At 43.3% G+C, this 23540-nt stretch overlaps 1 protein-coding gene and 1 pseudogene across 5 annotated transcripts in view; one reads left to right on the top strand and one right to left on the bottom strand.

Moving 5' to 3' along the window:
* The window catches only part of VTCN1 (V-set domain containing T cell activation inhibitor 1), a 68843-nt gene extending 55809 nt beyond the window's left edge, over positions 1–13034 (top strand). For 2 of the 5 annotated variants that reach the window (XM_004089971.1, XM_004089969.1), the window contains 3 exons: positions 637–915; positions 8858–9027; positions 11395–13034. In XM_004089971.1, the coding sequence (XP_004090019.1) occupies positions 637–915; positions 8858–8982 (404 nt within the window). In that variant the 3' untranslated portion in view covers positions 8983–9027; positions 11395–13034. The remainder of the gene's footprint in view (positions 1–636; positions 916–8857; positions 9028–11394) is intronic. The other 3 variants (XM_003268049.2, XM_004089970.2, XM_004089968.3) reach the window with 3 other exon arrangements.
* A 5047-nt stretch (positions 13035–18081) lies between these two features.
* Positions 18082–18399, bottom strand: LOC101178416 (annotated as a pseudogene).
* Positions 18400–23540: the final 5141 nt, after the last annotated feature.

Below are 23540 nucleotides of genomic sequence, written 5' to 3' on the forward strand. Positions count from 1 at the left end.
TGCCTGGATACGGGGGGAAGCTAAATCTTAATTTCAAAATGCAGTTAACTCTCCTGTGAGGAGAATTACCTGGAGGAAAACAAATGTCTGTTTCTATCCCTGGATACCAGAGCTGGACAATCTCTACCCAAGCAAACTCCAAATCCCTGTGATGACGAAGCTTGTGGATGGAATTTCTGTGGGTGATAGATGAATGCTGTTTGTTTCTTCTTTCTCCTTGTCCCTACTCACCCTAACTTTATCCTCCAGGGAGAAAAATACATAAAATCCAGAAGCTTCACAGATCCCTAGGAAAAATGCCTAATTTCCCTAAGTGATAAGCTTTTTTATGACCACTGAATTTTCTCTTACTTGGAGAAAATTATGTATTGTAACAATAATATACCTAGAATTTAGGTCCTTGGGGTTTCTGATTGGCCAAAGGGTTGTGATGTATAGCAATACTATGAGCAAATAATTATTTGCACCTATAATACAATAGGCCATACACAGACGGACCTCTGAGGAAGTACTGAATAGCTTCAATGATAAAAAAAAAAAAAAATGACTGCATTTTTAAGACCTAGCACTTCAAAGGCTATATTGTCTTACGTGTCTGACTTTGGCATCTGCCCTTTTTGACTTTTGGCCCTGCAGCCTTCAGCATGCCGGAAGTGAATGTGGACTATAATGCCAGCTCAGAGACCTTGCGGTGTGAGGCTCCCCGATGGTTCCCCCAGCCCACAGTGGTCTGGGCATCCCAAGTTGACCAGGGAGCCAACTTCTCAGAAGTCTCCAATACCAGCTTTGAGCTGAACTCTGAGAATGTGACCATGAAGGTTGTGTCTGTGCTCTACAATGTTACGATCAACAACACATACTCCTGTATGATTGAAAATGACATTGCCAAAGCAACAGGGGATATCAAAGTGACAGGTGGGTTCCTCCATGCTTTTGTATGGATTTACTGGGGAAACAGTAAAATCTAAATTAAAATTTAATTTCATTAATAGATATATACCAAGGCACAAAAATCTCTAGAGTCCTCTTCACTAAGAATTTGATCACTCAATTCCAGTTGAGATTGTATTACATAAGAGAAAGCCCAACACAAAACAATATGTATGGCATATAGGTCAAAGATGGCAATTAGGTTTCATCTTGTATGCTTTCTCATTGACTGATTGTCTGGAGAACAGTGTTTAGGATTCTGAGGCTCTGTATAACTCAGTAGGACTACCTTGCTGCAGCAGTGGGGAAATGATAATTAATTACTTGACATCTTTGATATGTTCAGCTGGACTTCAAGCCCTCCAAAACTTAGGCTAGAAACCAAGGTTTGGTTCCACCCTGCCTTTGAGAAGGCTGTGAATCTGAAGACTAAAAGTCTGGAGTCTGACTTAGTTTTATTCATCCCTCATGGGACTGACTCATGATCCCACTAATATTGGCTCAGGATTAATCCGAAACCCCTAGATGGAACCGGTCTCCCAGCACCCTAGCTGAGAACTGGCTGAGAAGACCCAGCACCCTAGTCTCCCTGCAGTGCTTTAGTGCATACAAAACCTTAGGTTGAGCTAGTATCAAGAAAATGCAGAGACTGAATTCTGACTTTTAAGACCATCCTTCCTGGGGCTAAATTGGATTCAAACTGTAATGAAAGGAGTATGTCAGGAGGCTGCTGTTTATTTTATTTTTTTTTATTAATTTTTTTTGCACACAAAAACAATAAACATTTTCTAAAAATACATACAAACAAAAAGATGCGTATCAAACATATTAGGAAGGTTACACATGGGAAGTCGGGGAATAGAAATAGGGGGTGGGAGTTAAAATAAATGAGAGAGGGACTTTATGTGGATCAGTGATAATAACTCAATCCTCTATTTGACAAAGAAGAGGGAGAAGGAAGAGGAAGAAAAAGAAAGTGGGATAAAGGATCAGAAAGGGAGGAAAATAGAAAAAATTAGAGTATGACTCCAGGGTAGACCTGTTTTGTTGTCACTGAGTTGGTTGGTTGGTTTGTCTGTTGTATTTTTCATGTTTCGCCAAGTTGGCCAGACTGGTCTCGAACTCCTAGCCCGAAGTGATCAACCCGCCTCGCCCCCCAGAGCGCCGGGACCACAGGCGTGAGCCACCACGTCCAGCCCCCACATTGCTTCTGGCCTCCATGGTAGACCTCCCAGACGGAGCGGCCAGGCAGAGGCGCTCCTCACTTCTTCCCAGACATGGGGCGGCCGGGCAGAGGCGCTCCTCACTTCCCAGACGGGGCGGCCGGGCAGAGGCGCTCCTCACTTCCCAGACGGGACGGCTGGGCAGAGGCGCTCCTCACTTCCCAGACCATGGGTGGCTGGGCAGAGGCTCTTCTCATTTCCCAGATGGGGCGGCCGGGCAGAGGCGCTCCTCACTTCTTCCCAGACGGGGCGGCCGGGCAGAGGCGCTCCTCACTTCTTCCCGGACCGGACGGGGCGGCCGGGCAGAGGCGCTCCTCACTTCTTCCCGGACGGGGCGGCCGGGCAGAGGCGCTCCTCACTTCTTCCCGGACGGGGCGGCCGGGCAGAGGCGCTCCTCACTTCCTCCCGGACGGGGCGGCCGGGCAGAGGCGCTCCTCACCTCCCGACGGGGCGGCCGGGCAGAGGCGCTCCTCACCTCCCAGACGATGGGTGGCCGGGCAGAGGCGCTCCTCACTTCCCAGACGATGGGTGGCCGGGCAGAGGCGCTCCTCACTTCTCAGACGGTGGGTGGCTGGGCAGAGGCGCTCCTCACTTCCCAGACGGTGGGTGGCCGGGCAGAGGAGCTCCTCACTTCCCAGACGGGGCGGCCGGGCAGAGGCGCTCCTCACTTCCCAGACGGTGGGTGGCCGGGCAGAGGCGCTCCTCACTACTCAGACGATGGGTGGCCGGGCAGAGGCTCTCCTCACTTCCCAGACGATGGGTGGCCAGGCAGAGGCGCTCCTCACTTCCCAGACAGACGGGGCGGCCGGGCAGAGGCGCTCCTCACTTCCCAGACGGTGGGTGGCCAGGCAGAGGCGCTCCCCACTTCCCAGACGATGGGTGGCCGGGCAGAGGCGCTCCTCACTTCCCAGACGGGGCGGCCGGGCAGAGGCGCTCCTCACTTCCCAGACGATGGGTGGCCGGGCAGAGGCGCTCCTCACTTCCCAGACGGGGCGGCCGGGCAGAGGCGCTCCTCACTTCCCAGACGATGGATGCCTGGGCAGAGGCGCTCCTCACTTCCCAGACGGGGCGGCCGGGCAGAGGGGCTCCTCACTTCTTCCCGGACAGGGCGGCAGGGCAGAGGCGCTCCTCACTTCTTCCGGGACAGGGCGGCCGGGCAGAGGCGCTCTTCACTTCCCAGACGGGGCGGCCGGGCAGAGGCGCTCCTCACTTCTTCCCAGACGGGGCGGCCAGGCAGAGGCGCTCCTCACTTCCCAGATGATGGGTGGCCGGGCAGAAGCGCTCCTCACTTCCCAGACGATGGGTGGCCGGGCAGAGGCGCTCCTCACCTCCCAGACGATGGGTGGCTGGGCAGAGGCACTCCTCACTTCCCAGATGGGGAGGCCGGGCAGAGGGGCGGCCGGGCTGAGACGCTCCCCACCTCCCAGACGGGGCGGTGGCCGGGCAGGGGCTGCAATCCCAGCAGCCTGGTAGGCCAAGGCAGGCAGCTTGGAGGCGGAGGCTGCCGCAAGCCCAGACCACGCCACCGCACTCCAGCCCGGGCAACACCGAGCACCGGGTGAGCGAGACTCCGTCTGCAGTCCCAGCACCTCGGGAGGCTGAGGCGGGCAGAGCACTCGGCGTCAGGAGCTGGCGACCAGCGTGGCCAACATGGCGAAGGCGCGCCTGCAGCCAAAGGAGAAAAAGCAGGCAGCGGTGACACGCGCCAGCAGTCCCAGGCAGTCCGCGGCGCAGGCAGCAGCGAGCCGAGTAGATTGCAGCCTGGGCCACAGAAGGAAAGAAAGGAAGGAAGGAAGGAAGGAAGGAAGGAAGGAAGGAGGCTGCTGTTTAAATCAAGCCTAGCACTATGCACAAAATACCTTACACATTATAAGTACCTTATAAATGTTTGCTGAATCTAACTGAATAAATCATATTCTTATGATTTTTTAATTTGAAATTATACATATGAACCCAAAATTATCTACAACTCTGATATATCAATTTAAAAAATAAATTACACACACACACACACAAAAGTAACCTACGGAATGAGAGAAAATATTTGTAAATTGTTTATCTAAATAAGGGGTTTCAATCCAGAATATATTAAGAACTCCTACAACTCAACAACAACAAAAATCAAATAACCTCATTTTAAAATGGGCAAAGTACTTGAAGAGACATTCATCCCAAGATGATATAAAAATAGCTAGAAAGCAAATGAAAAGATGCTCAACATCACTAATCATTGGAGAAATGCAAGTCGAAACCACAATGAGATATCACCTAATGCCCATTAGGGTAGCTACTCTAAAATCAAAACAAAATAAGGCAAAAACAGGAAATAACATGTTGGTGAGGATGCGGAAAAATTGGAACCCCCATGCACTGTTGGTGGGACTGTAAAATGGTGCAACTTCTATAGAAAATAGTATAAAGTGTCATCAAAACAATTTAAAAAAAGAACTACTGAGAGATGCAGCCAGCCGGACTTCATGGGTCGAGTGGGGACTTGGAGAACTTTTCTGTCTAGCTAGAGGATTGCAAATGCACCAATCAGCACTCTGTGTCTAGCTAAAGGATTGTAAATGCACCAATCAGCACTCTGTAAAAATGAACCAATCAGCACTCTGTAAAATGGACCAATCAGTACTCTGTAAAATGAACCAATCAGCAGGACGTGGGTGGGGCCAAATAAGGGAATAAAAGCTGGCCACCGAGCCAGCAGCAGCAACCTGGGTTGCCTTTCAGGGTGTGGAAGCTTTGTTCTTTTGCTGTTCACAATAAATCTTGCTGCTGCTCACTCTTTGGGTCTGCACTAGCTTTAAGAGCCGTAACACTCACTGCGAAGGTCTGCGGCTTCATTCCTGAAGTCAGCGAGACCGCGAACCCACCGGGAGGAACAAACAATTCCAGACGCGCGATATCTCAACATCTGAAGGAACCAACTCCGGACACACCATCTTTAAGAACTGTAACACTCAGGCCGGACGCGGTGGCTCACACTTGTAATCCCAGCACTTTGGGAGGCTGAGGCGGGTGGTTCACGAGGTCAGAAGGTTGAGACCATCCTGGCTAACATGGTGAAACCCCCTCTCAACTTAAAAAAAAAAAAATACAAAAAGTTAGCCGGGGGTAAGGGAGGGCACCTGTAGTCCCAACTACACAGGAGGCTGAGGCAGGAGAATGGCGTGAATCTGGGAGGCGGAGCTTGCAGTGAGCCAAGATTGCGCCACTGCACTCCAGCCTGGGCAACAGACCAAGACTCCGTCTAAAAAAAAAAAAAAAAAAAAAAAAAAATGTAACACTCACCATGAGGGTCTGCAGCTTCATTCTGGAAGTCAGGGAGACCAAGAACCCACCAGAAGGAACCAATTCTGGACACACTATCGTATGATCTAACAGTCCTGCTTCTGGGTATGCCTCCAAAAGGATTCAGAGTCTGAATGAGATATTTGCACACCCGTGGTCACAGTAGCACTATTCACAAAAGTCAAGAGATAAAATCAACCCAAAATGTCCATCAGTAGATGACTAGATAAAGAAAATATGGTATACACATACAATAGAATACCATTCAGGCTCAAAAATGAAGGAAATCCTATTATATGCTATGACATGAATGAACTTTCGGACATTATCTATGTGAAATAAGCCAGTCACAAAAAGACAAATACTGTATGATTTAAACAAAGCATCTAAAGCAGTCAAATTCACAGAAAGTAGAATGATGGTTAGCAGAGGGCAGGGTGGAGGAGTTGAAGGAGAAAGAGGCTTTTGTTTAATGAGTATAGAGTTTCAGATTTGCAAAATGAAAAAGTTCTAATGATTTGTCTTATAGCAATGTGGATATACTTAGCACTACTGAACTGTACACTTAAAAATGGTTAAGATGGTAAATTTTGTTGTGTTTTTACAGCAATTTTTTAAAAGTAATTTAAAAATTATATATGAGAGCGAGAGCTCTTGCACCATCTTGAGGAACAAATTGGCAACTATCCTGGTTAGGATTATTAGTTGCCTGTAGCAGAAAACCAATGTAAGGGAAATGTAGAAAGTGTATTAGAATGTTGTGGAACCAAAGACAGGAAGTTCAGTTGACTTCACGATCAACTGGAACCAGGAACTCAAATCCCACTGAGATTCTTTGTCTCTCATTTCTACTTAATTCTGTCTTTACTCTCTTGTTTTAGTCCATATGGCAAGACATGATTGCCAAGCATCCCTATATTTAAAAATCTCTTACCCAAGAGAGTAGTGAGACTGAACCTCAATTCATCAGTCTCATTCTACATTCCCAAGAAGGACTTTGACTCGACTTGGGTCAGCTGCCCATACCTAGGCCAATGAGGCAGTGTCTGATGAAAGGCCTTACCAGAAGAGGAGGGACTGAAGTATTGGTCATTTAAAACAATGGGTGCTGATAACAGTATCTCAGTCCAGTTCCCAGTAAAAAGCTCCAAGCTGTGTAAATAATGTCTTCTAGTAGCAAGGGCCATAACTGAACAAGACATAGACATTGAGCAAACCTTTTATTCAATTAATAGATCTGTCTTCTTTACATGTTTGTTGGATGCATCAAAACAAGTGTTCGAAGTGTCAGGCTAGGATGAAATACAACTTTTGGTAGCTCAAAATTAAGAAAATAGCAGAATTTCTTATTGTCATACACCAAGTAGGTGCTCCATACATGTTTTTAAACAAGTAGGGCCATGGGATTTACATCCTGTGTTGTCTGCCTATACTGCTAATTTAGGTCATTCATTTAACAAATATCTATTGTGTGCCAAGTATGTTCAGAGTACTTTTTTAAGCCCCCTGAGATACTGAAATGAATAGCGTAAGCATCGGAAGAGAAGTTAATCACAGTGTAGATTTAGTACCTATGAGAAAGAGTTGTTAATTATGACTGAAGTGGATCCATAGATAAGGCAGGGTTCAGGCTGGGTTTTGAAGAAGAAAAAAAATGGTTTGGATAAAATGGGAAGACATGAAGTCAGGAGCTTACAGTAATGGTCTGGGGGAGAAATTATGAGAGTATTAACTGGGGCAGGGGCAGTGGGAAAGAAAAGGGGAAGAATCAAAAGTTGCATAAACAAAATAATGTACAGTCCTTGGTGATGCAAATGTGAAAGTCAAGAGAAATCACAAGTCAAAATGGGTTTGATATTTCTACCCAGGATACTTAGAAGGTTGGTGATGCTACCAGAAAAAAAAAAAAACCCACCCCAAAACATAAGAGCAATATGTGTGGGGAGTAGATAAGGGTTTTAGGGATGTTGAGTTTTAAATGTACCCAGTTAGAGATGCCCAGTGCTTAGCACAATACCTAGCATGTGATAGGTTTTGGGGAGAACACTTCACCCTTACCCCATATATTTCCTTTTATGAGAAGGGATCCCCACCAGTGTAATGTTTTTAGCCTCTCTCTTCCTCCCTCTTTCAGTCTTCCCCAGAGAACAAGGAATTAATTTATCTGATTGATGAGTATATTAGGAGCAGCTGGACATAAGTAGCTCAGCTCCTTTTTCTCTTTGTTTTTGCTAACTCTCAGGAAGCCCGTGTACATTCTGCTGTGCTCCTGCAGGCCGTCAGTTGTTCAGGGGTAGAATCTGCTCCTGCAGGAGACTTGCATCAGTCTGGTTCTGTCTGACAGTGGGGAGTCTAGGCTGTAACCCACTTGCCTACCTACAAAGCCTCATTCTCTGTTAACAGATTTTCAGCACTAAAGGTGATATTTTGATCTTCCAGTTGCCTTATTTTTTTGTCCTTCTCTTTAATTGGTTCAGAGCTAAGCTGGGGAAGAAGCTGTTATTTATTGGACTCCTTTGAACCCCAATAGTAGGTACTCAGAAATATTTACTGAATAATTATGTTTTTAAATGACATATCTAGCAGCAACTGGAAATCTAGATGTGGAACTCAGGACAGAGTTCAAACTAAGGAGGTAGACTTGGAAATGACCAGCATGAAAGTGATATTTATTAGGCTTGAGTGATGTTGGCTTTATTGTCGTTTTTACAGCCAATACTTATGGAGTGCTTATTCTGGGCCAGACACTATTCTAAGTGCTTTGCATGCATTAACTCATTAATCCTCATAAGAACCCTATGAAGTAGGTTATTAGTATTTTAGCCCTATTTATAGATGAAGAAACTGGAGCACATACATTGAGTAACTTGCCTAAAGTCACACAGCTGGTAAGTGACAGAGCTGAAATGAAATAAAAGAGATAGGATTGTTTAGGGAGGAAATAGGGCAAAAGAAGTATTATTTCATTTCTTTACATCTACCATTCTCTACTTCAGAATGAGAACAATACTTCCTAGACACTTTATAGTGGTATGATGAAAGCTAATGTAATGACATGGATCCTGTAAAGATCACTGCCTGGAGGGAAAATGTGTCTCAAGCCAAGAACTGGCCATGGCTGTTTGTTTAGCCTATTCTTTATTTGGTAACCAATAACAATCTCTCTATTGGTATAGTTTTTCATTCGGCTGAGTGTTCACTGGAATGGACCACAGAATGGAATTTTCTTTGAAGAAAGAGAAAGCTCTATTTTTAAGCCAGTTACGGAGTGGTGGGCAAAGGGGTAAAAAATTGCCTGAATTAGGAACAACTTGTTCTGTTTTTCAGGTACTTTTCTTTGCTAACCAGTCATGTGAAGAAGACATCCAGCTTCTCCTATATGACCCTAAACTTTTTCTCTTACTTCACAGAATCTGAGATCAAAAGGCGGAGTCACCTACAGCTGCTAAACTCAAAGGCTTCTCTGTGTGTCTCTTCTTTCTTTGCCATCAGCTGGGCACTTCTGCCTCTCACCCCTTACCTGATGCTAAAATAATGTGCCTCGGCCACAAAAAAGCATGCAAAGTCATTGTTACAACAGGTAAGATTAATCACAAATAGTGTGGGAGATTGGTTCTGTGGGTGCTTGTGCTCCTAATGAGAGTCAGATAGCCTTCAGCATCAGCCACAGAAAGAAACATTTAATGACACCAGGGCTGTGACATTATTTCCACTAGTACTGGGAAAGGTAATCATTTGTTAGGTCAGCAAACAGCGTAGACTTCATTGACAGACCCATAGGAAAAATAACATACAATTCATTTATGTAAATTCAAATACCTTTTAAGTTACTCAGTCATCAATGAAGGCAAAATAACTTATTGAAGAGAAAGAGATATTTCGCCCTGACTAATTACCCTGGATTTCACTGTTATTTATAAAGCATATCATCATTCACATAAAACCCCTCCCTGCCCCTCCAGCCGGCCCCTGTGGACAGTTGGCAGATGACTCACCAACTAGCCCTCCTGCTGAGATTTCCTTCTCACTTCAGTCCTCTGGCTCCAATTATTGTTAGGATATTTCCTTTTGAATATTCTTCTGCACATGAAATGTTTATAAAGCTGAGATCATGAAGTTCCAGTCGATACTCCCATATTACTCAGTGGCATCCCCACCAAGCCTCCAGGTTTACAGCCTCAGAGCTATTTTTGTCTCCCCTCTGTCCCTCATGTCAATTTCTTATCAACCCCTACCTATCACATTTTCCCCTGTGTTGCCTCTCAGATTGACCCCAATCCAGCCTTCATCATCTCACACCCAGACTGGTTTTGAAACACTGTACCTGCTCCTTCCTTTCCCTGTTTTAGCTGATAGGAAACATGGTGCCAGAATCAAAGTATTCTGAAACATGATTTCATCATAGCCTTCCTTTGCTCCAGACCCTAAAGTGACTCTCTGGACATAACTATATCAAAGTCAAAGTCACAGACGCGTACCTACCCACCATTACTACCTACCACTACTGCTGCCTACCACTAGCTGCTACCTACCATTACTTTCTGGTCTTGCTCCCTCCCTCACTGTCTTTTCCTGGAAATCTTCTCTACTCTGGCAATTTATACCCACTACTTCCTTTATCCATTTTAGGAAAATGCTTCCTAGCTTATCTCCCACCTTCCCAAGGGTGGTTGTACTTTACATCCTCTTGGCATGCATGTATGATTTATATCTTACACTCTCCAGGGCACATGTATTCCTTGCCTACATTGCTAAGTCCTCAGAGGCAGGTAAAGATCTGTTGATCTGCTTCTTTTCATTCTTTCTCTTGTTCTCCAAGATTTCACTATAGTGCAGTGAACAAAGGAGATCCTTTGTAAGGAAACCCACCAGTTTTCATCATTTCCAATCCTCCACAGTTGTCAGCAGAGACTTCCCTAAGGAAACTGTCCCTTGGGAATCTCACTAGTAGAGGGAAAAGCACTTTTTTCTTTCCTTGATTCCCCACAACACTGCAAATGAGTGTTTAATAACGTACAACTAAATAATACGTCCTATATAACATAGCTGACTCATCTTTGCCTTGTATTCCCTTAGAGAAATAATTTACAGCTTAAAAAAAAATCCATGACATACATCTAATGGATAATGTTCACATGCAGCACACGTAGGCTTATATACAATTACCCAGTTAGCTGCAGTCCACCTCTTTCTCCCTGGCACCATAGAGGAATAACCATAAATCAAGTAGTTTTTTTTAAAGTAAATGAATAAGGCTGGGCACGGGGGCTCACACCTGTAACCCCAGCACTTTGAGAGGCCAAGATGGGAGGACTGCTTGAGCCCAGGAGTTTAAGACCAACCTGGGCAATATGGTGAGACCCCCATCTCTACAAAAAAATTTAAAAATTAGCCCACCTGTGGTCCCAGCTACTCAGGAGGCTGAGGTGGAAGGATTTCATGAGCCCAGGAGGTTTAGGCTGCAGTGAGCCATGTTTGCACCACTGCACTCCAGCCTGGGCAACAGAGTGAGACCCTGTCTCAAAAAAATAGTAATAAAAGTAAATGAATAGAACATTATTTGAGATACACATTATAATAGGTCATGGCATTTTAGGCCACACACACTCCCTGGTTAGGAATTGAGGCAGAAACCACCTTTCCACCTCTATTCAGGAGCCTGCCCAGACTCCTCTCAGTTCTCATTTACTATGAGGACCCATCTCTTCTCTTCCTTGAGACTGCCACTGGGATGATACTCCCTTAAGGAGAGATTCAAGCCATCTCTTTTTCCCCAGCAACCCATGGGACCATGTGGCCTCAACAGAACAACATCAAAATACCGAAAAATAAGCCCCTTTGTAAACAAGAGATACACCACGCAGTGGCAGGGAAGCTCTCAGTTCTCGATAATTGTTTTGTGAATGGCTATAATGGTATCTTATTGCTGTTATTTCCACAGTCCCAGGGATCTACAGAACTATTTCACCACCAGATATGACCTAGTTTTATATTTCTGGGAGGAAATGAATTCATATCTAGAAGTCTGGAGTGAACAAACAAGAGCAAGAAACAAAAAGAAGCCAAAAGCAGAAGGCTCCAATATGAACACAATAAATCTATCTTCAAAGACATATTAGAAGTTGGGAAAATAATTCATGTGAACTAGACAAGTGTGTTAAGAGTGATAAGTAAAATGCACGTGGAGACAAGTGCATCCCCAGATCTCAGGGACCTCCCCCTGCCTGTCACCTGGGGAGTGAGAGGATAGGATTGTGCATGTTCTTTGTCTCTGAATGTTTAGTTATATGTGCTGTAATGTTGCTCTGAGGAAGCCCCTGGAAAGTCTATCCCAATATATCCACATCTTATATTCCACAAATTAAGCTGTAGTATGTACCCTAAGATGCTGCTAATTGACTGCCACTTCACAACTCAGAGGCGGCTGCATTTTAGTAATGGGTCAAATGATTCACTTTTTATGATGCTTCCAAAGGTGCCTCGACTTCTCTTCCCAACTGACAAATGCCAAAGTTGAGAAAAATGATCATAATTTTAGCATAAACAGAGCAGTCGGCGACATCGATTTTATAAATGAACTGAGCACCTTCTTTTTAAACAAACAAATGCGGGTTTATTTCTCAGATGATATTCATCCGTGAATGGTCCAGGAAAGGACCTTTCACCTTGACTAGATGGCATTATGTCATCACAAGCTCTGAGGCTTCTCCTTTCCATCCTGCGTGGACAGCTATGACCTCAGTTTTCAATAGCATCCAGAGCAGTGGGACTCAGCTGGGGTGATTTAGGCCCCCATCCCCGGAGGAATGTCTGAAGACAATTTTGGTTACCACAATGAGGGAGTGGAGGAGGATACAGTGCTACTACCAACTAGTGGATAGAGGCCAGGGATGCTTGCTCAACCTCCTACCATGTACAGGACGTCTCCCCATTACAATTACCCAATCCAAAGGGTCAACTGTGTCAGGGCTAAGAAACGCTGGTTTCGGGTAGAAAAGGGCCTGGAAAGAGGGGAGCCAACAAATCTGTCTGCTTCCTCACATTAGTCATTGGCAAATAAGCATTCTGTCTCTTTGGCTGCTGCCTCAGCACAGAGAGCCAGAACTCTATTGGGCACCAGGATAACATCTCTAAGCGAACAGAGTTGACAAGGCCTGTGGGAAATGCCTGATGGGATTATCTTCAGCTTGTTGAGCATCTGAGTTTCTTTCCCTTCATTCTACCCTGCAAGCCAAGTTCTGTAGGAGAAATGCCTGAGTTATAGCTCAGGTTTTCTTACTCTGAATTTAGATCTCCAGACCCTGCCTGGCCACGATTCAAATTAAGGCAACAAACATATACCTTCCATGAAGCACACACAGACTTTTGAAAGCAAGGACAATGACTGCTTGAATTGAGGCCTTGAGGAATGAAGCTTTGATGGGAAAGAATACTTTGTTTCCAGCCCCCTTCCCACACTTTTCATGTGTTAACCACTGCCTTCCTGGACCTTGGAGCCACGGTGACTGTATTACATGTTGTTATAGAGAACTGATTTTAGAGTTCTGATTGTTCAAGAGAATGATTAAATATACATTTCCTACACCATTGTCTGCCTGGTTTGTCAAAAAAAGTGAGTGAAGGGAAGATGGACTAAAAAGCCATAGAGCAGGTTCTAAAGATTAGTACCTAACACTTAACAGGCCTTCAATAAATGTTTGTTGAGTGAATGGGTAAATGAATGGGAGGAAAGATAAGACTGTGAGTATGGGCTGGGTGGCTGGGTCTAGTTTCTTAGTGAAATTCCACTGAGCTTATACCAGCCTGGCACCTTTCCATCTCGGGAGATACTAGTAGCAATGGGCTTCAGGCAGATACATGTAGGAGAATACATATAGGTGGACAGACTAATTGCTCTAGTGTCAAGAAATCTGACTTTCACTACTGAGCAATTATTAAATTCTCAAATACTAGAGCTGTAAAAAACTCAGTCATCTTTTCTAGTCCTTTAATTTTTCAGATAAAGACCCAGAGACTCAGGGTAAAAGAAATGTAACTGGCTATGCTCAGATTTTATGACATTCTAAAAGCCACACTGGTAATTGGTAGAGAGATGTAATCTACAGAAAATTTAATTGCCAAATGGCAAATTCCCAGAGGATTTTTAGACCAACTTTGCCCTGTTGCATTCCCAGTTTGGTCCCAATATAGGCCTTCTGCAAGAAGAGATCAATGCCGAACCAAACTGAGAAAGCAAACTGTGAAAGCATAAACAATCCCAGATTAATTATTTGGCTTTGTCCGTGAGCACACAGTAGGTACATTAGACAAAAAATGTGTCATATCAGCCTGACTGCAAGGACCAGATTTTGAGGTACACCATAGACATATGGGGATGTTCAAACCGATGTGCCGAAGGCAAAAACATTTCAGAAGTGTTGACACATTTGAGGGAACAGACAAGTCAAACTTCAAGGTGAAGTATGGGCTGTCAGCTATCTCCAGGTTGTAAATACACAATGACCTCAATCTGTGCATTGTTAACTGGGGGAGAGAAGTGTGCAGGGGTCATTATTACATAATAAGGATTCTGCCCTGTGGCATATGTCATGTGCTTTGGTTCTGTTGATGAAACTTCTAATTCCCAGTCTGCTTCCAGCTGGTGAAGTCTCCATACATCCATCAGGGTGCTCTAATTCCCACTATATTACTATGTGTTTGAACTGTTTGCTCCTTCGAACCTTGGCTTATTTCATCTTTCATGGAATCATTCCCAGGAGTTTCAATATGGGAGTCATCAATGAAAATAAACAGAGTCACAGAAACAGATGCCTTGTCCATGAGCACACAGTAGATACCTTAGATAACAGATGTTATCACATCAGCCCAACTGCAAGGACCAGATTATGAGGTACACCACAGACATCTGGGGATGCTCAAACCTAAGTGCCAAAAGCTAAAACATTACAGAAGTATGGATACATTTGCTGTCTCCCACCTTTCTTTAAATTTTACCCATCATCCAAGTCCCTCCAAAATTCTTCTTTCCTCATGAAGCTATCTATCACTTTATGGTCCAACGCACCGTTATGTTACTCTTTTCTTTAGTCTACACATGCATTTTTTTCATTGCTGTGCACTTGGACTCACTTGAAGATGATAACAAAATAAGGATGGGACCCAGGCAGCCCTTGGAAGTTTGCTCCATGAAAGAGGATCAAGTAGATATTCCCTGGCAGGCTTGTTTACTGATGGTGTCTGCTGGGCCAATGCAATTAATTTGCAGCCTGGAAACAGCAGGTCTGTAGTTATCACTCCAGGAGCCCCTGTCTACTGGAAGATTGGTTCCTTTATGATGACATTGCCTTGACTCTTCTCAAAGTCATAACTTTGACCTTCAGCTTTATCTTATCTCTTCAGTTCAAATTGCCTGGCCTAAGAAGTATTCTTAGTAGTTTCAATTGAAAGATCTCTTACCCCAAACTCTAAAAGTTACTTTAAATAAGAACTTTATGGACACTTTGGTCTTATATCCTTTCCTTAGAACAAACTGAAAGCTATGTTCAGTTCATCTAGCCTATGAGCTGCTCATGGTAGACTGGGACCACTTCCTTTCTCTCTAGTTTTCTATATTTGCAGTTTCCAAACTTTATTTGTAGCCGTTCATGTATCATTACAGGGAGAACTATTTAGGTTTTGACAGATTAAATCTGAGAATCTTATAGTATTTAATATGACTTTGATGAGATGGATCAGGTAGCCATGTATAACTCAAGTGGTGAGTCCAGGTCTTATACCTCGGGTAGGTAAGACTGGATGGGAGACAGGGTGATAGCATAAAGATGGCAGTTTCTAGTGAGAGGCAGCAGGTATTCCCGAAACAGCCAAGTCTCAGCCTGCTAAATGAGGCTCTATGAGAAAAATGATAATTGTCTTCAATTCCTCTCACCTTCCCTTTTACCTGTTTTTCCTTATGGTTCAATCAACCCTCCTCTAGGTCTTTTGTACTCTCCATCTCTCTACTATTATTTCCATCAAAACTCCCGCCAGCACTGCCCCCAACAAAAATGCTCCCTGGCATTCAGCTACATGAGAAGGTAGTTTATCAACTATAATTTGCATTAGCTTAATGCACTGCCCTCCCATATAAGCAAAGCCTTACTTTATTGAAATAAAGCTACTAAAAGTGAAGAATAAGGTATCACAAAAATATCAAACTCGTGGGAGATACTTGGGATATCATACTGTAGACTGACAATTCTCAGTCTGGAGGCTCAGGGGTGCTTTTTAGCAATACAGATATTAACGCCTCCATGCCCCATTGCTGAGTTAAGAATCACTGTGAGGCCAGGTGTGGTGGCTTATGCCTGTAATCCCAGTGCTTTGGGATGCCAAGCCAGGAGGATCACTTGAGGCCAGGAGTTCAAGACCAGACTGGGCAACATAGCAAGACCCTGTCCTTACAAAAAAAAATTTTTTTTAATTAACCAAGTGTGGTGGCATGCACCTGTAGTCCCAGCTACTCAGGAGGCTAAGGTGGCAGGATATTTTAAACCCAGGAGTTCAAGGCTGCAGTGAGCTAAGATCATGCTGCTGCACTCCAGCCTAGGTGACAGGGTGAGACCCTATCTCTTAAAAAAAAAATCACCATGTAACATGAGACATGTTTGAAGAGAACACATCACCTATATAAACATGTAACTATTGTGGCAATCTGAGGTCTACTGATGCAAATAACCACCTTTATAAAAGGGAAGGAAATGGAGTGCCTCCTATGGGTCAAACTAGGCATTTCTCTCATCCAATCCTTATCCCATAAGGTGGTATCATTTTGACCCTAGCACCATCACCATCACCATTTTATAGAGCAGAAAATATGTTCTGAGAGGTTACGTAACTCACCCAGGATCACATAGCCAACAGGTTAACCAGAATTCAAACCCAAATCTATCATCACAACCCACACTATTTCTGAAAGAGTACAAGAATGTGCAAAATTGCTACGTACGGTTTAAAACATTGTATGAATATTGACAATCATTCTTATTTGTATCAAACTATGAGGATTTGTTGGGAGGTTCAGCTTCATAAGATCGTCAGCCATCTGTGAGGAGGATGGCTCCTCTGCCTGGAGGAGACAGCAATGACTGCTTAATTACGCTCAGGCCTTCTCTGATGCACAAAGGGGCTGGCAGTGACAGTGCAAGCCCCTTCCTAGCTCACTGTGAGGACACTGCCTTGTGCTCATGCAGCTCCTTGGAGGTATCTTCAAGGCTTCACATGTAGTCTGTAATCTGATGAGGCAGAAATCTTTACCAGATGATGCAAAATGTTTCCTGAGATCAGATTATGTGTTCCTTGTTGTTGGCCTCAAGTATACCTGGAAAGAACAGATTTAATTATTAAATCCTCCTGAGTCCACTAATGTTGAGAATAGATTACGTATGGTTCTAGCCTCTTTGCCATGACCCACCACACTGCTTTTATGTAGTCAAATCTATCAGTAATTTTTATTTTGGTTTCTGTCTTTATATTTAAGTACTTCCTTTAGTACTTATGCCTTCTGTAGCCCTCAATTATACAAAAAATTAATCTTTATATTTTAATGCTTCCATGTTTTATTTTTAACATTTAAATATTTAATCCAATCTGAAATTAATTTTTGTATATTCTATGAGATGAATTAGCTATTATTTTTTCAAGTGATTTTATAATACTATTTGTTAATTTATCCTTACCCTCACTGACTTTTTAAAATATTTTATTATATGTATTTTTCTTACATATACTTGTGTCTGTTTCTGAACTTTCGATAACCTTTGAGACCTACAGTTTTAGCCAGCATATACAGAAAGGAAAATGTTATGTGCACATACATTCACCCAGCCATTCCCTGGAGATGGGTAAGAAAGAACAAAATAGAGGAAAAAATTAGAAATTATTAGTGAATAATCAAAGAGGACTTATCAGTTTAATAAATAAACCCTTGTAAGAAGTCTTCCTGGTGTAAATTAGGGTATTACCATTCTCCTTTAATGAACAAGAAGCAAACGGTTAGATACAATCTGGATAAAGATACACAAGTGTCAGGGAATTCTTGTGTCCATTAAACTTCTCTCCCCACCTCATCCATTTATGAGCCAGAGTATTCTACTTACCTACTTTCAGGGTCCAGCCTGAGTATACTCTGAACAGAGTTCCTGCTGTGGGCAAAATTTATATCAGGAGTGCCTGTCTAAATAGTACCGACTTCATCTAGTAACTGTGAGAATTAAATGAGATAATTCATAAAAAGCAGTTATTACATTGCCTGCCTGTATTAGTCCGCTAGGGCTACCATCACAAAATATCACAGATTGGGTGGCTTAAACAATAGACATTTATTTCTCACAGTTCTGGAGCCTGGAAGTCTAGGATCAGGTGTCAGAAGATTTGGCTTCTCCTGAGGCCTCTCTGTCTTGTAGACAGCCGCCTTCTTGCTGTGTGCTCACAGCATTTTCTCTGTGTGTGTGCACTCCTGATGTCACTCCCTTTTTTCTTTTTTTCCACTGAGGCATTTTATTTGTAAGTATGTATCACATCCTTAGAAAAAGGATCCCAGGATTTTCCCTCCTGTATGTTTTTGTCTTACTTCTTTGTGGTCCATGATGCCAGCTTAGATTGTCAGTACCATGACACCAAACTGGCGAGATGGGAGCAGATTTGTCTGCCATTTTTCTAGATCTTTGAGTTGCACATCAAATCGGGGCCTGATCACTCCACACTTGTTTAACCTGCCTGTGAGGTTCACAGCAGTTTTCCCAGCTCTGTGATCATCAGCGATTTCAAATTTGCCAACGTAACCATGCTTCATCAACACAGTTAGAAACCAGATGATGACTTTGGAGCATAGCCTATTAAGAACCTGGCGTTTGCCTCCTTTTCCAGTGTTGATGTTCTTGAGAGCATCAGCCAGGGCGTTCATGCATTCCATTATGGCAGCATGGAGAGATGGCGAAAGGAGGTTGGGAGGGGAGGGCACATGGAGTTCCCCTTATGAGAACACCCATCATACTGGATTTGGGCCCACCCAAATGACCTCATTTGACCCTAATTGCCTTTTTAAAGGTTGTATCTTCAAATAGAGTCATGTTCTGAGGTATCCTGGAGGTCAGGAATTTAACATATAAATCTGGGGCCGGGTGGGGCGGGGGCACAGTTCCGTCCATAACATGGGCATATATGAAGGAACTAATCAAAATTAGCTATTATTAAGTACGTGTGGTGGTCAGAGTGAATGACTATCAAGGAACCACAAAAGGAAAGACATGAACTTTGCTTCTTTTCCCTCCATTTGACCAAGAATCGATGTTTAGTGCTTGAACAGCTGGGGCACAACAGAAAGTCTTGTCCAAATAGCTACTGATAGCAAACCAGGTCAGAAGACACTTAAAAACTAGAGCACAATGGCTCAGCAGGTAGATGCTGTTAAGGGAAAAGAATTGGCTAATGGCCTCCCCAAACCACAGGTTACTATTTTAAATGTTACAAAAGACCACAGATCATGAAAAGATAAAAAATAAACCAGTGTGGGTCCAATCTTCAAAGGAGGAGAATTGAGTGATAAAGGGGCAGTTTGTCTCCATGTGACTAAACTAAATTGCTGAGTGCTAGGGATGTTTTTAGGCTAGAGGTAGATTACAATCTTTTCTGTCCTGGGGCTCTCAGGATAGAAACCGGTGTGTGTGTGTGTGTGTGTGTGTGTGTGTGTGTGTGTGTGTGTGTGTTTTTCTTTCCTTCACCCTTAACTTTTTGTAGTCCTTGAAGACCGAAAACACCTGTGTGCTGGCCAGTCAGGCAAAAGGGATACAGACACATTTACTTCTAGAGCTACGTAGTGTAAACATAAAAGAGGGCTTTTCTGGGGAAACACAATCAGATTTCAAGGAGCAGGGTAATCCTCTGGGCCCTTATAGCACTTAGGCTGGGTATAGATGTACTGGACTCATCAGGTTCAAGTGTTCTAGTAGAGAGTGACCCTTCCCCACAGAATGGTCTATATTATATTTGCAGGAAAAGTAGGCAACCATGATGCTATGCAAGCCCTCAGTTGAAGAAATAGCCCTGTTGGAAATTGGAACCCCCAATGCTCAGGAGCTGTTATTAGGTTGTTCTTCCAAGGACTTCCAGGACCTTTCAGATGTATATCTGCTCAGATAAAGAAAAGGAATAATCAGACCCCCCGAGCAGCCATTGTAGGAGGGTCAAGCAATCCTCCCTACATACAAATGTCATTGAACTATTGATCAGCTGAAACTGCAGCACAAAGGGTGACCACATGGGTGTGGCCACATGTGCACGTTGCCAGCTCCCTGCCAGGTATGGGAAGAAGAGGCCTGCAGGACTCTGCCCAGATTTGCATTATCACTCAAGTGAACAATTGCCCCAGACTCTCGACTAGTCTTCCTGCCTTCATATTTTCAATTTGTGATCAAAGAGCTACCCCCTACCCCACCGCCCTTTTTTTTGTTTGAGATGGAGTTTCGCTCTTGTTGCCCATGCTGGAGTGCAATGGCGCGATCTCGGCTCACTGCAACCTCTGCCTCTTAGGTTCAAGCGATTCTCCTGCCTCAGCCTCCCCAGTAGCTGGGATTACAGGCACATGCCACCACGCCTGGCTAATTTTTTGTATTTTTAGTAGAGACGGGGTTTCACCATGTTGGCCAGGCTGGTCTCAAACTCCCGACTTCAGGTGATCCGCCTGCCTCAGCCTCCCAAAGTGCTGGGATTACAGGCATGAGCCACCACCCCTGGCCCAAGAACCACCCCTTTAAGGGATATACAAATACAAGTAATTTGCTTCAGGAAGGGGAGAGCAAGCATTCATTATGCCTGCAGATTCAAAACAGAAGAGTGATGAAGTTGAGAAATAGATAAACAATTCTTTCCCAGGTCAAGGTGTCATGGTGCAGTGGTTTGATCCAATAATTCTGGCAAAGTCCTATGCATGTTCTTGAGAGAAGGTGGGAAGATTGTCTTGATTGGAGCTGGGAAGACAGAGGGAAAATGGCCACTCACCTAGTGGGTTAAATAAGCCAAGAATCCTTTAGGACTGAAAACAGGTGATTCTCAGCTTTCTTTAATTAACATGCCAAAGAACTTGGGTATGTACATAAGCTAAAAATTATTGACGATTTTTAATTTATGGAGAAAATAATTACTCCTAAATCCACCTCCCTAATAATGATCAGAATGTGTATGCTTTAGTCCTCATCCATTTGCACACATATTTTGAAAAGCTGTGATCATAGCCTTTGTCTTGAATAAATGTATATTATTACATACCCAAATATTTGCTAATTTAGAAAACAATGGATTTACCAATCCCATCCATTTCACTTGAGAAATTTTCCATCTGGAGTACATCTTTCATTAGACAATAGTTCCTGCTGTTGAAGGCTGAAGTTGCAGCCTGCGTTATACCTACACACTTTTATACAAAAGGAAAGGTGTAGAGTATGGTAAGGAGTGGTAGATTTTAGATGATGGACACTAGATACAGAGGAAATGCCTGGATTCTAGAAAACGAACAAAAAAAAGAACATCTTACTTTCATGGCACATCCTGGCTTATATTAAAATCACCCTTAAAATGGGGCTAATAATGCCTACTTTAAAGGGCTTTTTGAGGAATAAATGATGGGAAATTGCACTGTAAACTGCAAAAAAACAAACAAAAAACATGATACATATGTAAGGTAGAACTGTTAGTATCACTCATGAGTCTGTTTCTCTTGCTAAACTCCAAATTCCTGAAAAACCATTCCCTTATTTTTCATCTTTGTACCATCCCCACTCTCCCCGACTTCCCACCTCCCACCGCACCTCCTGCAGAGTAAGATAGAGGCAGAAACAGCTCTGTTGGAGCTGAGAGAAACAACCAACCAATTTTTTCTAGGACTGCCAGGGATATTTCACCCAGAGTTTTACATGGCTAGTGGGATCTAGGAGTTATTTTCAATATTTTATAAAAGTCTAACCTGAAATTATGCTGTTGTCATCAGTAAAGCTTTACGAACCAAATAAAACATCAAAGTTTTCTTTTTTCCCCCCTTTTTCTTGTTTTTTTTTTCTTCCTTTTGAATGGGGTTATATAAAGCAACTATGCATTTTATTGAAAAATCAATTATTACTTTAATAAATATTGTGAGATGCCCTGTCATAGTTTCAGAGGACAAAGAATGAATAAAATAAATCATAATCCTTGCTTTTAAGGAACTCATAGTGCAGTGAAAACAGACAAGTTTAATGTACACGTATAATATTGTATGACAAGGACAATAATAAGAACAATTACAATAAAGGAAATATATATGAGAGTCTTAACGTAGACTTTAGTGGGGTTAGGTGATCATGAAAGGCTTCCTGGAGGGAGTGAAACTTTAAAAGACCCCTGGGAGTTATCTAAGCAAAGGCTGTGTGTGAAGGACGAAGTGGGAGGCCAGACAATATGTTCCCTGCAGAGGGAGAAATATATGCAAATATCTAGAAGTGAGAGAAAACATGTTACCAAGAAACTGTGGTTCCATAGGACCCCAGTACAGGAATGGGTAGAGAGAGGGTGTGGGGAAGTATGGCATTTTCCCTTTTTTTTTTTTTTTTTTTTTTGAGACAGTCTCGCTCTGTCACCCAAGCTGGAGTGCAGTGGTGCGATCTCGGCTCACTGCAACCTCCACCTCCCGGGTTCAAGCGATTCTCTCACCTCGGCCCCCCGAGTAGCTGGGATTACAGGCACCCGCTACCACGCTCACCTAATTTTTGTATTTTTAGTAGAGACAGGGTTTCACCATGTTGGCCAGGCTGGTCTCAAACTCCTGACCTTGTGATCCCACCTCAGCCTCCCAAAATGCTGGGATTACAGGCGTGAGCCACCGTGCCTGGCCTTTCCCCAACTATTATTTGGAAAAATTTCACACCTAGAAAACATTTGAAAAGATAAATGCAAAGAACATTTATGTTTGCTTCACCTAGATAATAAACACACATACACACACGCGTACACACACACACACACAGAGAGACAGAGACAGAAATGAATTGTCAAAAAGGTTAACATCTGGTGATTAGTTGGTGGTAGAGATTTCTTTTTTTCTTTGTTCTTTTTCTTTCTTTTTTTTTTTTTTTTTTGGAGAAAGAGTTTCACTCTTGTTGCCCAGGCTGGAGTGCGATGGCATGATCTTGGCTCACTGCAACCTCCACCTCCTGGGTTCAAGCGATTCTCCTGCCTCAGTCTCCCGAGTAGCTGGGATTACAGGTGTATGCCACCACACTCGGCTGATTTTTGTGTTATCAGTAGAGACAGGGTTTCACCATGTTGGCCAGGCTAGTCTCATACTCCTGACCTCAGGTGATCCACCCACCTCAGCCTCCCAAAATGCTGGGATTACAGGCGTGAGCCACTGCACATGGCCAGTGATAGAGATTTCTAACACTCCTCAGATACTTCCTTCCCACTAATCTGTAAATGTAAATCTTTCTATATCTTTCATCTATTTTATACTTTTCTCCCTTCTTAGGAAACTTTGGAGATTGATAGTTCATTAAAAAGTTCCATTGTTATGTTCACACACTCTAAGAATATCTAGTGTAGATAAACCAGTGTTAGTCAGCCTTTCATGACCAACCTCCTAAGGAACAATTTTAAACTTTTTTTTTCCTAATCGCCCCTCAGGAAACTTTAATCTATCTATCTATCTATTATCTATCTATCTATCTGTCTATCTATCTATCTATCTATCTATCATCTATCATCTATCTATCTATTTATCTCTGGTTTTGTACTACATATATATCTGTGCTTTGTACACTGAAAGAGAAAGAGCTGGGGATAGCGGTGTGCACCTGTAGTCCCAGCTACTTGGGAGGCTGAGGCAGGAGAATTGCTTGAGCCCAGGAGTTCAAGGCTGCAATGAGCTATAATTGTGCCACTGCACTTCAGCCTGAGTGACAGAGTAACCCCCCATCTAAAATAAAAAAATTTTTTTTAAAGTAGGATTCTTTTAACAATCTAAGAACCAAGTTCTGTCCATTTAGGGGCAATATTACTCCCATTTAGAATGTCTGAGATAAACAGATC

The sequence above is a fragment of the Nomascus leucogenys genome, chromosome 12 (genome assembly GCF_006542625.1).
Source record: "Nomascus leucogenys isolate Asia chromosome 12, Asia_NLE_v1, whole genome shotgun sequence".
NCBI classification, from domain to species: domain Eukaryota; kingdom Metazoa; phylum Chordata; class Mammalia; order Primates; family Hylobatidae; genus Nomascus; species Nomascus leucogenys.